At 54.2% G+C, this 17532-nt stretch overlaps 1 protein-coding gene across 1 annotated transcript; it reads right to left on the reverse strand.

The window, feature by feature from the left end:
* Positions 1-1176: 1176 nt before the first annotated feature.
* On the reverse strand, positions 1177-5947 carry LOC104839286 (cytochrome P450 2C18-like). Its single transcript, XM_010579490.1, is given in 7 exon segments — positions 1177-1367; positions 1572-1713; positions 2430-2617; positions 3054-3195; positions 3274-3491; positions 3863-4013; positions 5771-5947. Coding segments are annotated over 7 exon segments (1209 nt in total).
* Positions 5948-17532: the final 11585 nt, after the last annotated feature.

The following is a 17532-nucleotide window of genomic DNA, read 5'->3' on the forward strand; positions in this document are numbered from 1 at the left end:
TTCATTTGAAGATTAAAGCTGTGGAGGCAAATCAGCTAAAACAAACTGAATGTTTTCCTGGCTCAATCTGTCCTGGGACACACAAAAACCTGGGAAAGATGAAGACACCCCAGGAACAGACATGGAGCTGAAGTCCCGTATCTGGGAGGTTTGCACTGGGAAGCACTGGATGCAATGGGAAACACACTGGTTTTCCAAGACCTGGAGACACATTCAGCTGCCTGCTGGTGGAAGGAGGAGCCCAAGCCATCACTGAGGCTGGGCAGGGTGGGCATGTGTCTGGGTCATTTTTCCCTTGCACAGGTATTTAAAGAAAAAAACCTTTTTTTTAAAGTCCCAATATTTTGGAATAAAGGCTGGAGCATACCTGGGGGCTAGCAAGTAAATTCCTCTTCATGCAGGGGTGGTTAAAGCAGCGCAAGCACAGAAGGCATACTGAGCACCCTGAGAAGGAAGCAGTGACTTTGGTGGCAAAATACTTCTCGCTTCCCAAGCACAGCACCCCTCTCCTATAACACATTTCCCCCCGCACATCATTTTCTAACATTTTGATGGCCTAAAGGTTGTTCACAAAGTCTTCATCCCTGTGCAATGGGATGCAGGGATGGGAGTGAGCGTGACTTGCAGTCGCAGACTTTCTGTAATGCTGGAGGGTCCAGAGAGGGGGCAAAGCAGGGAAGCAGAAGTATTAGGCGCTTGTCACCTTGGTTGTTGTGGCTGGCTCGCACACCACCTGTGAAGGGCAGGGAAGCCTGAGCATCACCGCCCTTACATCAAGAGGCACTGTGAATGTCCTTATAAACACCAGCATCCAGTTACGACAGTTATTTTTATTGCAGAAGCACTCTTAATCTCTCACCAAATGAGAGGGTGCCCAGCTCAGCTGGGGGAGCAGCCCTGCCACATGGAGCTAGAGGCTCAATCAGAGCCGATAGGTACGGGAGGAGGAAAACCAGTACTGTCTTCTTCATGTTACTGGGATGTGGAAGGGAAGGGTTGGGAGCAGGTTGCCCATGGAGCTGGTGGCAGAGATGTGTGGCAGCTCTCTGAGGAGTTCAAAGTGACCCTCCTGCTTGGTGGCTGCTGCTGTAGCATTCATGGTTGCATGGCTTGCTCTGACTTCAGAAGAAATGAAGGCACCTGGAAGACCCCTTCCTTCTGCCCGCGGCTTTCAGCTTAAGAGGACACCCGGCGTCAAATAGTGAAGAACTTGCCCGGTATTGCCCCCTTCTCTGTCTCAAGCCATAGGGAGAGTAAATCCATCTCGTAGTCAATGGCAAGCTGGAAGGTGAAGCTCTGCAGCAGTGTGGTGAGGAAAAGGAAGAGCTCGATGCGGGCCAGTGCCTCTCCTGGGCACATCCACTTCCCTGGGGGAACAGAAAGCCGAGGGTGAGCACTGGGCTGATGGCTTCATCCAGCATTTGAGGGAAAAAACAGCATAAAAGGAAAGCGAGAAAGCTCATATTAAGGTATAACTTTGGTGCCAACTGATATTCATGCTGGTGGACCCTGGAGCAGAGCCACTGCAGGCAGGGTGCAGGCAAAGGCGGCGTGCGGGGCTGAGCACTGACCTGCCGAGAAAGCCAGGAAGGATTCGCGCTTCCTGAACTTGCCCTTCTCATCCAAGAAGTGGCCTGGGTTGACTTCTTTGGGGTTCTCCCGCTGGGTTGGATCCGTATGCACAGAATAAAATACCGGAATAACAGTTGTGCCCTGCGGGAGAGGGATGGGGCAGGGGAGGAAGGAGGGACATCAGTACGACGACACAGGGCTCTGCTGAGATGGATTAGGAGTGAGGAACGTCTGAGGAGCACGGCGGGGAGGCTGGGTGCACACCCCGATGCCCACCCAGATGCCTGTGGGGAGGCAGCCCGGAGCGATGGTTCTGTGTCAGGCAGGGACAACTAACACGGGGCTCCACTGTCCCCATGGTCCTGCCGGTCTCTGCGCAGCTCATGAGACAGAAATTATTGAGTTATTCCCATTGATTTATGTTAAAACCCCTCTCGCTGCACAAAGTCCAAAGGAGGGAGGTGTTCCTTCAAGGTGGGTGCTGTACAAAATGCTTGCGGTCAAACCGGGATGGGTGGCTGTCCCCAGATCTGCCGAGGGGCGGGGGCTGGCTTGGTCCCGTACCAGGATGAGCTCAGGCTCCCAGCCCCAGCAACCCTGCACATGTTCCTGGGGGAAAGAGGTGTTTTCCAGAACAGGCAAGGGACATGGGTGTGTGGGCAGAACTGGCAGCAGCGTTCACCTCCCTCTACTCCTCTGCTAAAAGGTTTATCGCCATCTCCTCCCATTGAGGATTGGGAAAGGCCTGGGACCTTCAGGAGTGAGCAAACAGTCCGGGGACAAAGGCAAATCTCATTCAAGCCCCTCTGCCACCCCTCCCCTCAGGGACACAGAGGCTTCAGGGTCACAACTTCTACCTTGGGGATGGTGTGGCCCCTGAACACGATGTCCTGCGCCGTCATCCATGGGAAGTTCTCCATGTGGGTCCTGCAGAAGCGCTGCAGCTTGTGGATCACCGCGTTGGTGTACGGCATCCTCAGCTTGTCCTCCGACCTGGGAGCGCAGCCAGTGCCCACCACCGCATCAATCTCCTCTTGGACCTTGGCTGGGAAAAGGCAGGTGTGGAGCTGCAGTGCTTGCTGTGCAAAATGCCCCCTAATTTCTTACTGGCCTCCATGGGCACCTACCCTAGAGCCAAAGGATGATCTAGCAGAGAGGGAGCAACCCAGCACAACCTCTTGTAGAGACCAGAAACAGGGTCTCTGTCCGCATACCTCCCCAAATCAGGCAGGTTCAAAGCATCTCTCATAGGCCAGTCTGGGGCCATCTGCACAGGCAGGGATGGAGAAAAGGGAGCAGGTAGCTGGATCTCTCTGGCCTGTGTGAATCTGTGTCTAATGGCTCTCACCCTTGGGTGCCCTATGCAGGATGATTTTGGTCTCCTGCAAACAGGCCCTCCAGGACTGGGACTGTCTGTCTGCACCTTTGCTGCACCATGACCTCCTCAGGCACAGGAAGCAGTCGCATTTTGCTGCCCTTACCTTGAATATGGGGGTATTTTGCCAAGATCAAGAGAAAGAAGACCAGGACGTTGCTAGTAGTCACTGTTCCGGCACCAAAGAGGTCGAATACTGACATGACCAAGTCTTCATTGCTGTACATGTTCTCCAGGCTGCTCTTCTCCTGCAAGGATGCAGTGGGGAGGGGATTCAGTATTGTCTGAGTGCTTTTCCAGGCTGCAGCCAGGTCTGGGGACCACACGTATCCCATGAGGCTGTTGTGTGCCCTCTGCCTGCCGCAGGGGCCAGGGTGGACAGGACCCATGTCACCTTTGAGTTTTGCTAGTAGTTCCACCGAGTGCTGGGCCTCCTGCTGCACCCGCTGCGACATGCAGTTCTTTCCCATCCCGAAGTCCCGCAGGGTGCTGAGCGTGAACCTCCACAGCTCCTGCCACTTCTTCTCATTGCTGGAGACAAAACCTGGAGGGAGGCAGTGGAGACCACTCACCTGCCCACCCTGCCGCTCCTCCCCAGGAACAGGGACCCTGCTCTGAGCCCAGCTGAGGAGCAATAAGGCAATAAGCCAGGGAATGACCCTGGTGTGCGCACAGTGTCCTTGAAAGGCTGAGGATCTTTACAGAAACTCAGAACAAAGCTGGAACTGACTAACTGGAATTAATACTTTCCTTGGACAAGAGGTTTAATAGTTGGAGGGACTTGCAGAGTGGGAAATGGGTGTGTGAGGTCTTGGGTGTTGAGTCCTTCACTGAACTTGAGCATGACCAGCTGCAGTTGGGAACTTTCTGCTCACCCAGAGAGCAATAGTGTCTAGAAGAAATCCAGACACCTACCGTAGTCTTTTGACAGCTGCAACAGAAGGGGTATTTCAGGTCTCCCTCCAAACTCCTCGGAGTGGCCCAGCAGAGCATCCTTCACCACCTCATACCTACAGAGCACCACCACCGGCTTCAGCCCCAGTCAGACGGTGAAGATGGGCCATACCTGCTGCCGAGCTGGGGGAAGGATGGGAAAGCTGTGAGGAATGAGGGTCCCACACCCCAGCCGTTCATTTAATTTTAAATTAGGTCTCGTGGCCACAGTGCTGGTGAGTGCACAGGCAGGGAGGGGAAATGCCTCCCTCGAAGCCGGCGTCCTTGCCCTGCTCCCATCCCAGCCCTCTCTCTGGGGGGTTTCTGATCCCAATGCCACTTTGGGTGTTCAAAGCATGTGGGGGGTTGACCCTGGCTAGATGCCAGGTGCCTGCCAAAGCCATTCTATCACTGCCCTGCCTCAGCTGGAGAGGGGAGAGAAAATATAACAAAGGGCTCATGGGTCAAGATAAGGACAGGGGGAGATCACTCAACCAATTACCGTCACGGGCAAAACAGGCTCAACTTGGGAAAATTAACTTAATTTATTACCAATCAACCAGAGTAGGGTAATAAGAAATAAAACCAAATCTCAAAACACCTTCCCTCCCCCCCTCCCTTCTTCCTGGGCACAGTTTCACTGCCGGATTCTCTACCTACCCCCTGCAGCGGCACAGGGGGACGGGGAATGGGGGTTATGGTCAGTTCATCACACGTTGTCTCTGCCACTTCATCCTCTTCAGGGGGAGGACTCATCACACTCTTCCCCTGCTCCGGCGTGGGGTCCCTCCCACAGGAGACAGTCCTTCACTAACTTCTCCAACATGGGTCTTTCCCACGGGCTGCAGTTCTTCCCGAACTGCTCCAGCGTGGGTCCCTTCCACGGGCTGCAGTCCTTCAGGCACAGACTGCTCCAGCGTGGGTCCCCCACGGGGTCACAAGTCCTGCCAGAAAACCTGCTCCAGCGTGGGCTCCTCTCTCCACAGATCCACAGGTCCTGCCAGGAGCCTGCTCCAGCGCAGGGTTCCCATGGGGTCACAGCCTCCTTTGGGAATCCACCTGCTCCAGCGTGGGGTCCTCCATGGGCTGCAGGTGGAGATCCACTCCACCGTGGACCTCCGCTCCACCGTGGACCTCCATGGGCTGAAGGGGGACAGCCTGCCTCACCATGGTCTTCCCCATGGGCTGCAGAGGGATCTCTGCTCTGGCGCCTGAAGCATCTCCTCCCCCTCCTTCTTCACTGACCTGGGGGTCTGCAGGGTTGTCTCTCTTACATGTTCTCACTCCTCTCTCTGGCTGCCATTTCTGTCTGTCCCAGCAACTTTTTTTTCCTTCTTAAATATGTTCTGCCAGAGGCACTACCACTATTGCTGATGGGCTCGGCCCTGGCCGGTGGTGGGTCCATCTTAGAGCCGGCTGGTATTGGCTCTGTTGGACACAGGGGAACCTTCTAGAAGCTTCTTACAGAAGCCACCCCTGTAACCCCTCCCGCTACCAAAATCTTGCCACTTAAACCCAATATAGCCTGCCTGCATGTCTGCCTTCACTTAAACCATGCTGCTCTTTCCTACATGCACCTCTGCAGTGTCTTCTCTTCTCTGGGAAGCAGCTCTGGATGGCAGCAGTGCTGCAGCCTGGAGAGGGGTTACTGTCACTGCCATGGGTCCATTACAGGAGAAGAAAGACTTCAAAAACAGCATTGATTACGCTACCAGTAGCAGGGGTTTAGGCAATTCTGGCAGAGCAAAAGAAAAGGGAGGGGAAAAAGAGAAAAGAAAGGTAGGAAAAGAGCCACCTGCACTATTCCCCTTTTATTTTGACATGGGACATTCATGCTTTCTCTCCTGCCAGGGCTGGGAGTGGGTCTGGCGCCGCCAGCTCCTCTCTTACCTTCTCGTAGGTCCTGTAGAGGGGCAGGACGTCCTTTTGCCATAGGTTGCCCAGAATGGGCCATGAGGCTGGTCCAGGCGGCAGCTGGCTTCTCTTCTTATTGCTTCTCCAGACCAGGAACCACAGGATGGAGAGGAGGAAGAGGTTAACAAGCACCCCAGCAGGTCCAGGATCCATTCTCGCCCATGCTGCCTAGCAGGGAAAAGAAATCAAGAATTTCCTCCTCCAGGGAGAAAATCACAACTGAACAGTGAGCAGAGAGGAGCCGAAACGTGCTGCCTCTGCCCTTCCTTGTGCTTTATATAGGCAGAGCCCTTCCTACATCCCCAGGGTCATCCCCTGCGTCCCTCGCAATCCCCAGGCGGTCAGTGACACAAACACTGGTTTCTCCCAGCCAAGCACACACCTGGCCACAGCGTGTTGTAACACGGCTCTCAAAGGGCTGACATAGGGTGCTGGAAGCATTGCAAACCCCCACAGGCATGCTGGGGGAGACAGCGGCTCTCCCCTCCCTACGTTGCTAAGTTACTTTTTGCTCGGTGCTCCCTTTCGGTGGTATGTGATGGAAGAAGTTGTCACCATCCTGGCAAAACCTCGCATGTCACCGTCAGGTCATTGCTTGTTTTGTTGTTCCCTTGCTTACCAGTGCAGTGACCCAGGAGGGAACATTCTTGTAAACAGAAACTGAGGGAGCCTGGGAGTGGGGCATGTGCGGCTGGTCAGGTACCTGTTGGGTGATCAAACTCCTTTCTGATGGAAAATGGATCAGAAAATAGGAAAGCCACATTTTTTTTTCTGAAATAATTTGGTGTTCTGCTTGGGTTTTGAAGGAACGTCAACCCAAGGTGTTGTGGTTGTTGCAGGTGGGGGGTTAACTCTTCCCTGGGCTCCTCCAGCCTCTTCAGGGCTCCTCTGATGTTTTTGAGCATCTCGCTCTGAGCACCAGTACATCTGGCTGCACGTGAGCACATCTGGCACTGCCTCAGCCACCACGCCTCTGGTCAAGAGCGCTCGCAGCCCTTGGCTGAGCGAGCTGGTCCCAAGCCAGTTCCCAGCAAAGGATGTGATTTCTCCTGGAGGAGAGGGCTGGAGGAAAAGAGAGAAGAGGTTTGATTTCATGCTAGTCCCTGCAGTGGAAGGAGACCCTCAGCAGAGGGCATTAAATGGTATTTGCTGAGAGGAGCCTGAATTATAACGCCCACCCAGAGCAGAGCATCTCCCAGCATCCAGCCGCAGGATGAATGGCTGGGAGCCAGGATTGCGTTTGGGCAGGGCTGATAGAAACAGCCAGGACCTCTGCACTTGCACCCTTTTTTGGCCACATAGTAGGGCAGTTCACAGGTGTCGGGCCAGGGATGCTCAGCACTGCCAGCCAGGCTTGTCCCAGCCAGGCTCTGGGGGTTGCTTTCCTGTGGCCACGGTGCAATTCCTTACGCATACGCACCAAATCTCTCTCAAATCACCAAAAAGTGACTGGCAATGAACCTCCTGCAGCCCTGGGACTGCTCTGTTTCAATATTTTTACTTTTTTCCCCCATGCCCCATGCTGCTGGGGGCCGGAGGGGGCTCCTGCCTTGACCAACACTGCAAATGCACTCAGCAAAAGGGGTTTTGGGGGGAAAGGGTCATGGCAGCTGGATGGGCAGCCCCGCAGCAGTGCCACGAGCCCTGTAGCTGGGACCCACTGGGGCTGAGGCCAGGAGGCTGCTGTGACTCACTTGTTTACCCTGTCCCATCCCATCCCATCCCGTCCTTGCTCTTCCCACGGTCTGCTCTGAATTCTTGGCTTGGGTGCTTGCAAGTGGGGAACTTTGCTTGGGGAGGTGATGTAGTGACTGGAATTTTGGCGGGGGGGGAACAGCCTCTCAGTGACTGACACCGTTCTTTTCCATGGCAGCCAAACAATACAAAGGAATCACTCAAACAACAGGAAAAGAAACAGCCGTGGGGATTAATTTGAGCTGCAAAGTTTAAATCCGATGGAAAATTCCCTCCTCTGCGGGCGAGCTCAGGCAAAGCCTGTGGCCACCTGCCTGGACACCAATAGCATTTCAGTGCAACACTCATTTCTACAGAAGTTTTTTTGAAAGGTGAATGTCTCCAATGCAAAAAAAAGCATTATTATATCACATTTTATTAACAAAATAGAGAAAACAAACTAATCACCCTGGAATTTGTGAGTCCAGATCACCAGACAAGAAGTTTAACAAGAAATAACTCCCAGGATGATGAAATTTTGCGTTTGTATTCTTGAACTGCTTGATGAAATTTTGCTTCAAGTTTCTCTTCATAATCTAGAGAGTAAATCAAACCAAAAGACCCAAAATGTAGTGTCCGTGTAGTATCTCTTGTCAAGTGTGCAGAAAAAAAGGGAAAGGTAGAAGCTGTCGACTAATCTTTTAGTAGCTGAACACCACTTTGCCTGAAGACAGCTCAGGAGGGAAGAGCACAGATGGGCTTTGGTGCAGCTGCTTTGGCACTTTGTGGGGCTTGGACCTAAAGTGAGCCCAAACTGCTTCATATGGACCCAAAACCATTGGTACTTTGTCCGTCTTTCTGCTGATTTTCTTATAAGGGCTTTTGGAGACCAAGGGTCTGTAGAGAAGCAGGCTGCTGCAAGGCTTTGGGATCCCTTCAGGAGCAGTTGGTGAGAACTTTCTGCCCCAAAAACTAAAATAGCAGGGAAGGGTCAGCTAAAAACCCACATGGAAAGACCCATGTGACATGAACAAAAAAAGGGAGAATATTTTGACTTCTAAAAAAATAAAAAATCCATTTAGAGATTGCCAGGGCCTTTGGATTTTAATTCAAAGTCATGTTTGGGGCCTAAATTCATGCAGAAATAACATGTAAAAGCAATCAGGGAGCAGAGCAGCCCCTGCCTGCCCCGTATTGTCTGGATGCTCCTAGGGCACAGGGGGGATGTCGGGTCCTGGCCATGCCCGGTCCCGGTGCCAGGATGGAGCCCGGCTCCTGCCTGCCACACTGCGGCTCTGCAAGGGATGGGGAAAAGCATTGCTCAATTAAATGGCCATGTTGCTGGATCAGACCCAGAATATATCAGAAGGGTAGGTTCAATGAGTTGGGAGAAATGACGCTCATGGGGTATTTTTTGGTGTAGACATGTATTTGGAAAAGCTGCAGGGCAAACACGGCAGTGCAGAAGTGGGAGAAGATTACTCCAGTTAACTAAAGAAGTCAATAAACTGTCTGGGTTATTAGATCTAGGAAGATCTGCTGGAGGAAATCATAATGGTTGTTCCTGTCTCTCAGCTAGCGCTTCTCTGTAGTCAATGTCAAAAACCTTGGCAAGGGTCAGGATATGTCCCATGTCACGGGGAGGAAGATGGAGAGCAGAGCCATGGCATGGCATGGCACGGCTGGGAATAGGGTCTGACTAGGGGCTCGCAGCCACAGAAACACCGAGTCGCAGGGGCTGGAGGCACCTCTGGAGGTCATCTCCTCCAACCTCCTGGTCCAGCAGGACCAGTGGGAGGAGGCTGCTCCAGGCCGTGTCTAGTTGGGCTTTGAATATCTCCAAGGATGGAGACTCCACAACCTCTCTGAGCAATCTCTTCCCATGTTTGAGCATCCTCCCAGTAAAATAGTATTTTCTTATGTTTAAGGAGAATTTCCTATATTTCAATTTATGCCCATTGCCTCTTGTCACCTTGGAGAAGCATCTGGCCCTGTCTCCTTTACCCCTCTCCATCAAGCATTTATCCACATGGATAAGATCTCCCTGAACCCTCTCCTCTCCAGGCTGAACCATCCCAGCTATCTCAGCTTCTCCTCATCGGAGAGATGCTCCAGGCCCTTAGCCTTTGCTGAACTGACTCCACCGTGTCCATATCTCTCTTGTACCGGGGAGCCCAATGTGGTACACGACACACCAGTGCTGAGCAGAGGGGCAGAATCTGCTCCTTGACGTGCTGGCGATGCTCTGCCTGATGCAGCTCAGGAAGCTGGTGGTCTTCTTTGCTGTGAGAGTGAGCGCATTGCTGGCCCACAGTCAGCTCGGTCTCCTCCAGGACCCCCAGGGCCACCTCTGCCAAGCTGCTTTCCAGCTGGGTGGCCCCAGCATGTCCTGGTGCCTGGGGCTGCTCCTCCCCAGAGGCAGGACTTGGCCCTTCCCCTTGCTGAACTTCACGAGGTCTCTCTCAGCCCATTTCTCCAGCCTGTCCAGGTCCCTCTGGATGGCAGCACGACCTTCTGGTGCACCAGCCACTGCTCCCAGTTTGGTGTCCTCTGCCAACTTGCTGAGGGTGCACCCTGCCCCATCGTCCACGTCATTAGTTAATGAAGATGTCAGCATTTCTGGAGACTACTGGTCCACAGGCTTTCAAACACAGCCTTTGTGGCAGCACCAAAGGGTAGCTGTTACACCGTGTGAGGCTTCAACCTGGGCTTTGCGAAGCCCACCCTACCTCCATGCCCTCCTCCTCGCACCCTTCGCATTGAAGCCATTTTTCAAGATCCCACCTTGGGTATGAAGCAAAGCTACGCCTGCGGGTTCCCCTGATCTCGTGCTTTGCTTCAGCTCTGCTGGCTTAGAGTAAGCTGTTACACTCATGCTAAGGCAATTAATATTATCCTAATGCAATTTGCTCCCGTCAGTAGCCCAAAGCCTCTGGAGGTGCTCTGCTCACCCCGGGACCTCGACCACACAGAACAAAGGATGCGTAAAAATAGCTGCAAACCATTTTAATCTCTCCCCCTTTCCCCTCTGCAAGCACAGGGGTGAGACAGCCCCAGCAGCCACTCGCTGCGTAGCCCAGGCCAGCTAATGACTAAGCTGGGAGTATTTTTGGTTGCTCTTAATAATGCAGCAGTACTCACTGCATCGGAGTCTGGCCGTAATTATAGGGCAAGTGTCATTTGTCATCGCTGTCATCTCCTCTCTCTGGGATGTAGCTCCACGGCAGCATGATGCTAAAGCACCTTTCACACTTCCTGGGGGTTGTTTCTGGGGTTTGCTATGGGATCCCTCAAGAAAATCCAGTTTTACACCACTGACCAACCCAGACCTGCCCCAGCCTGCGGGAGAGGCACGGTTTGATTTGTCTCCGTAATAAAAATGTCCCAGGGCTTTCTTTGGTGTGAGGCAGGCAAAGTGGTGGAGCAGCCCCCATTTATCTGCTCACCGTCCTCGTGCTGTTAGTCCTTGCCTGCGTGTCTCAGCTGAGGTCCTTGGCTGAGCCACCCGCCATGGTGGATGCTCATTGGCGATGGACAACATCAGGGCGTTGTGGCCTGAGCTCCTGGTGATCAGCCTGGCAGCATGGGCACTGAGCAGGGCGCTGGGCTTTGAGATACCTGTGGGCCCAACCCTGCACCCTCTGGGGGTTCAGCACCGGAGAAGTGTCGGGTCCTTCCTTCATCCATCTGCACGGTGCAGTTAAACCAAGCAGACAGCTTGGTCTGGTTTTCCATGGCTTGCTCATCCCATGAGGAGGCCGAGGCTTTCTCCAGTGCCAGCACATTTCTCCTGGTCCATGAAACATCTCACAGGTCTCCGGGACCCTGGGGATGGGTCCTACTGCAAGTGCGAGGAGCAGGTAGTCCTGTGTCCTGTCTTCCCAAGCAGGAAGACATAATTCAAACAGGAAGATGAAGCAATTCCTATTTGCATTCAATAAATGTCATCAAAAGCTTGCTTCTAGTCTACCATGGTTTTAATTTTAACAGAGCGGCAACAGCAGATGACCTGCATGGTGGTGGCAAAGGAGACCAGAGCATGATCCTGGCATTGGGAACAGCCGTGGAAAGGGTAATGGTTAATCAGGGGCTGCCAGCCTTTGTTTTGATTCCTTCAGTGGTCAGGAAAAAAAGAGAGACAGACATTTTGCCCATTAATCAGAGTTTGCACAGGAGGCAAACGAAGGCAGACTGTGTTTGAAGTGCCTGCAGGATCAATTCTGCTCCAAAGCAATGCACATCAAAGGCGGGCATGCCCTGAAGGTCACTCAGCCTGGGAGAGCCGGGTGTGAAGACAGCCCAAATATCTATTAATATTTGGCCAGAGACACGCACTGACGGAGCGTGGTCCTGGTCTGTGAGTACATGTACCCCCCTGCCGCCGCACCGTAAATCAAATCAGCCGCGTGAATCACCAACGGGTGGAAATTCATCACCACCGTGGGAAATGATCTCAAGCGCCATGTTTGTGATTGAACCAAAAAATATGATTAAAATTTCCTATAGCATTTCAATTTTTAATCTTCCCCCGCTTCCTCCTGCCGCCTGGCAATGTGTGTCAGCCGCGGCCGGGCATGAGGAGCGAGGGGTGGCTGTGGTGGATTTACAGCCGCACCAGGCGCTTCCCATACGGCCTCCGCTTGCTTAATTACACAACATTAATCCCTCCCTGTAATTCCCTGGAGAGCAAGGCTGGCTGCAGCAGAGGGGATCAGTTTGCGCTGCTTGTAGTGGGTCTGGATTTTGGACAAAGGGTGCAATTCTGTGCTCTGAATCACTCCAGAAAAGGAGCCCACTGCTCTCCCTGAACCCTTGCTCCTAACAGGACCAGGGTTCTGCTCCCAGTTCTCGGTAAACATGGCTCTATTTTTAAACAATGTTTGGAGAGGGCAAATCTTGCGCTGTGCACATGGAAAATTAGCTGAGCGTTACGTCTCCCATTTTCCCTGTTAGTGAGGTGGGCATCCCAGCAGGGATGTTAGTGAGTTGTTATGAAAATCATTTAAAGGATGTAAAATACATGGGATTTCTTAGAACAGCTTCACTTCCCTGAAACCTTCCCATCCTGCTGTTCACCGTTCCTGCAATAATTATGGAGAGGAGAAAAAAATCCCCCCCCCTTCTCCTCCGCCACCTTGCAAACACACCACGTCCTTATCCAGGGCATGCCGTTCCTTTGCTCCGTGTGTGTATGTATTTACCTCATCTATAAACCTCATTAAAATATGTTAATTCCAAGAAGGGGAAAAAATAGCACTTGCACTTGATGCAACTGAGCGCGATGCTCACACCCTCCCAAGCACGTCTGGGAGAGATGGACCCCGGGAACCGGGCTGGTGACCTGGCACCGGCACCGTGTCCCTGCAGATGGGACAGCATGTTCCCTGGGGACAGGGAGAAATTCTGCTGGGGGCTTTCTGGCTGGAAGTACAAACACTGTCCTCTGTGTTTCTGTAATAGGTAACAGGTCCTGGGTTTTGGGCTCGGGGCTCCCTGCCCCTTCCCTCCACCCGGGCTCGGTGTGCCCTGCGCACCCACACGAGTGGCCCTCGGGGCTTTGGGTTGGGGACAAGGGGCTCTGGCCATGTCTGTATGTCAGCCAGCTCCCCTCTCCCAGGGGATTTAACCCCTGGCATCTGTATCCCCTCTGGCCACAGGCGAGGCAGGGAGGGATCCCTGCAGAGTGGAAGCAGGAGGGAGCCGGGAGCCGGACCCTCCGCAGGAGCCACCGGCACAGCCCCAAGCAGCAGCATCACTCGTTACCCGTCCAAAAAGGGGCAGCTCTGATGCCATATGCGACGCAGCAGGACAGGCACCGCTGAGCCAGGTAAGCAGATGGCAGGTGAGGCAGAGCTGCCCTTCCCTGGGCGAGTGGCTTCAGGGGCACGGCAGTGTGCCATGTGGTAGCGGCCAAATCTGAGCGGGCATGGGGAGGAGAGGGATGCTGCACAGTTGCCCAGGCATGGCATTGCAGCAAAGCCCTGCTGCTTGGGAATTTACTCCTTCGTTGCTTCTTAGTGCCCAAGTGATTATTTACACTTGCACAGGAATAACCCAGAGAGCGGAGAGCCTGGTGCCTCCTGGTTTTTGGGGAATGGTGTCCTGCAGAGGATGAAGGCTTGGGCTCCAGCAGCAGCTTGGCCAGGACAGAGCAGGGATTTGGTGGCGGTCACAGGACAGTGGGTGGCACCCGGGTTCAGCCAGGCTCTCCCGCAGCAGACGGGTGCCTGCTAACCAAATGACAAGGGATGGGACTTTACTGTGAGCTCTCTGGCCACCTCCCCTGCTCCCCGTCTCCCTTTCCTCCTGCTTTCCTGCTGTGGGGATTGCACAGGCGCCACTTCCATCATGCTCTTCATTACCTCTGCCTCCTGGAACGGAAACCAGGGAAATATGATTAAAGCCCTTTCACAGGCAAACTTATCAGCCTGCGGAAAGGACATTAGCTTCATTGCTGCTGGGAGAGAGCATCCTTGGTGCTCGCAGGGGTGTCATCAACACAGTAGGGGCTACTGCTCATGGTATATTCACACCACGTAGCCCAAGCACGGTGCCCATCAAAGTCTGAGAAGAGGCACAGTGGGATGTGATACTTGCTTGTGAGGTGTTTTGGGAGCAGGTCAGGTCACCGAGGGATGGATGTGGGTCAGGAGGAGCCTCCGCTGGACCTGCGGCTAGGGGCAACTGGGCCAGCGCCCGGTTCATGTCAGGGCTGTTAACTATCATATGGTTTTCCACTAAAATGGGTTGCTTTGATGCTAATTTGCTTTGACCCATCTGGGCCAATGCTATCTGATCTTGGAGGTTCAACAGTGCCGAGATGATGGGGGGGGTGGATGGCAGGGACAGCTCAGTCACCATGTGTACGAGGCAAGAGGGTTAAAGCCAGAAGCAAGCTGGGGTGGTCAGATTGACCTTATTGGCACCACTGCATTGGTGAAGACAAGAATAATCTGCCCCGAGACAGTGTTTTGAAGCTGCTTTTGGGCCAAGAGAAGGTGGGCACCATTACTGAGTCCTACAGGGTTTTTCCCAGGGTTGTGTCCATGAGTTTTACCCTTCCTGCTCCACTGAAAGGTTGTAAACCATCTCACCAGCAATGTCTCAAAACATCACATGGTGGGAACCACAGCTTTGAACTATGCAGCTCTCCACACCTCTTCAAAGGAGCCAAAATTCCCTGTATCCACCCCCAGACACCCCATAAAATGTCTCTTTTTGCCATCCTGCAGTAACAGTGCAATTAAGAGTGGAAAAATAGAGACGAAGTGCAGAGCCTGCACCAGCTGATGCCAGGGGAGATGCCAAGAGCTCCCTGGCTGCAAAATGTTCCTGGATCCTAAGACAGGTTGTGTCCTGTGATGCACCGAAAGCATCACAGCAGCACAGGGCAGAAAGGCACCCCTGGATGTAGCCTCCTGCCCTGCTCCCGTGGGCACAGTCCCAGAGGAAAACCCCATGCTGGGACACCATCAGCGGCTTTGGGTTGCCCCAGTCCCTCACTCCCACCCTGCTGGATGGAGGTGCTCAGGAGTGGCTGAGCAGAGCTGGAGCTGCCGCTGGGACTGCTCCTGGTGTGTCCCAGCCTGGCTGGGGAGCTTGGCCGTCTTCCCCTCTATCACAGCGAGCCTGCGGTACCGGATCTCAGCCTTTGCATGACAACAGCTAAATTTAGTGGCAGATGCATGCTGGAGTTCTGGAGTGTCCTCCTCGCTGCCGGTCCCAGGACTCCCCAGCACAGATTCCCCACCAGCAGACCAGACCCCCCACCAGCCACCTGCATACCCCGAAATTGGTCCTTGCCCTCCTGCACCGAGAGGGTCCCTGCATGATCTGCCTAGGCACAGGGGTTGACAGACCCAAACCTCAGCCCTGTGGTGCCACAAACTCCCCTGGGCTGGGAGATGCTGGGCCGGAGCTTCACCTCCTGGGTGCAACCCCGCAGCGGGTGCAGTGCAGGGGAGAGAGCTGTGTTGTAGGGTGGGGGAAAGCGGGGGCACAGAATCGGGCTGGGTTTGAGCTCAAGCCTGGGGCTACTGTGAGCGATGCTGTTCTCACCGATATTACTCTTGCTTTGTCACCTCCTGACAGTCTCAGCGGGGTTTCAGTCACTTAAGATGCCCATCATCACTTCCCTGGTGCTTAATATTAACTGAGAGCATCCTCGCTCTTCCCCAAACAGCCCAAGGGGGATTATGATGGGTTTTCCCAGGAACAGCCTGATTTTGTAAGCCTGGTGTGTTAGACCCCCAGTAAAACATCCCTGGGAGCTGCCTGGTTTGAGGAGCTTGTGAGAGAGGCAGCGCAGGCAGCTGCCTAAACACCATGGTGTGGTGCTGCCTGGGACACAGGGAGTGGGCATGGGTTTTGCAAGAAAATGGTAACAGGGAGGAAGGACCATTATTTTACAAGTAATATAAAACCCAGAAAAGTCTCGGAATGTCCTCAGATGGCACCGAGCAGAGGGGCAGGAGAGGGGCTGCTGCGTGGCCCCCAGCACAGCACAACCTAGGGAGCAAATAAGCGCTACCCCCAGCGCGGTCCTCCCAGGGCAGCTTTTGCTCTCCGTTAATGCAAAATTTCTTGGCTTTTTCCATTAGATAAGCATTGATTTATTTTTTTCCTGGGGTTTCAGAGAGCTGGAAGGAGCACCGCTGGGGCTTGATTTTTTTGGGGGGGGGAATTGTGCTCCTTGAATGCCCATGTGCCCGGCATGCATTGGCATCCCTCTGTGTGCCTGGCAGGCAGCACGCCCAGCCTGCACTGAGCATCGCCCTAGAGCCAGCAGGGGAAATGCTATTTCAGGGGTTTGTTTGGACTGACCGAAACAGGAGCTGCAGCATCCCCTCGTCTTATTTTGGGGGATGATGGACAGTGCACCTAGAAGCTCAGGGGAACTGCTGACTACTGGAAAATCCTGTCTACAGCCCCTAAAAGAGGCTGTAAAAATCCTGGGAGCAGCTTTCTAGCCCCATTTTACAGATGGGAAGACTGAGGCCGAGGGCTGTGGGGCTGTGACGGAGCAGATGCTTTGCAGGATCCAAGAGCGAGCATGGGTTGCCTGACGCTGTTTTAGCAGAGTGAAACACGGATATATGGAAAAGGTCTGGGGGTAATGGGGTTTCAAAGTGGAGCTCTCAGTCCAGTGCAGGGGCTGCCCAAGTGCTCTGCTGCCCAAGCCCAGCTGCTGCCATGGGGGAGAGTGGCTGCTTGCACAGCCCTGCCGGTGCGGGGCTGAGCCTGTGGGCAGCTCTGCCCTCTGAGCATGTCTCCAAGGGTCGGATCCAGATGCAGGATGGGAAAAGTGGGATGAAGAGTCTGTGGGTGCGCTCAGAGAGCATCACCGGGGCTTTTCCTAAGGAGGTTTCATGTTGTCACAGGGATCAGTACCTTAGAGTTTTTTTATTCGAGACCAAGAAGCTACAGAGCAGTTAAATCAATCAAGTGTCCTTCAGACCGGGAGCAATGCCAGCATGGGCAGGGCAGCCCTTTCAGGGTTCAGCACCCGTGCAGGCCCTGGGCAGGCAGCTGGGGTGATGGTACAGGGGTGAGCATCACCCCACCATCTCCCCTGGGGTCTGCAGAGCTTGGGCAGCACAGAGGAGCCGGGCAGCGAGGTCCCTGTCCCGGCTGGGACCTGCTCCTGCTGCCCTGCCTGGAGGCTGCAGGCAGGCTCCTGCTCCAGCTCATCCGGCGCTGCCCAGGGATGCGCAGCAGCAAGATGTTGTTTAAACCTGCCACAGCCCCGAGTGCCCCAAATCCCTGGGCCTCTGGAGAGCAGAGATGGAGGATGCTGGGGGGGATGCCGTGGCACGGCAAGGGGATCCTGGGGGAATGTCAGGGGCGTGCTAGGGGGCTGCTAGGGGATGCCAAGGAATGCCAGGGGGTGCCGGAGAGATGCTGGGGCCATGCCAAGGGATGCCGAGAGGTGCCAAGGGATGCCAGGCGATGCTGGGCCATGCCAGAGGGATGCCGGGGGGATGCCAGGTGATGCTGAGGCCATGTCAAGGGATGCTGAGGGATGCCGGGGGGATGCTGGGGCGTGCCAGAGGGATGCCGGGGGG

This window comes from Haliaeetus leucocephalus, unplaced genomic scaffold (genome assembly GCF_000737465.1).
Source record: "Haliaeetus leucocephalus isolate CR32 unplaced genomic scaffold, Haliaeetus_leucocephalus-4.0 Scaffold657, whole genome shotgun sequence".
In the NCBI taxonomy this organism is placed as follows: domain Eukaryota; kingdom Metazoa; phylum Chordata; class Aves; order Accipitriformes; family Accipitridae; genus Haliaeetus; species Haliaeetus leucocephalus.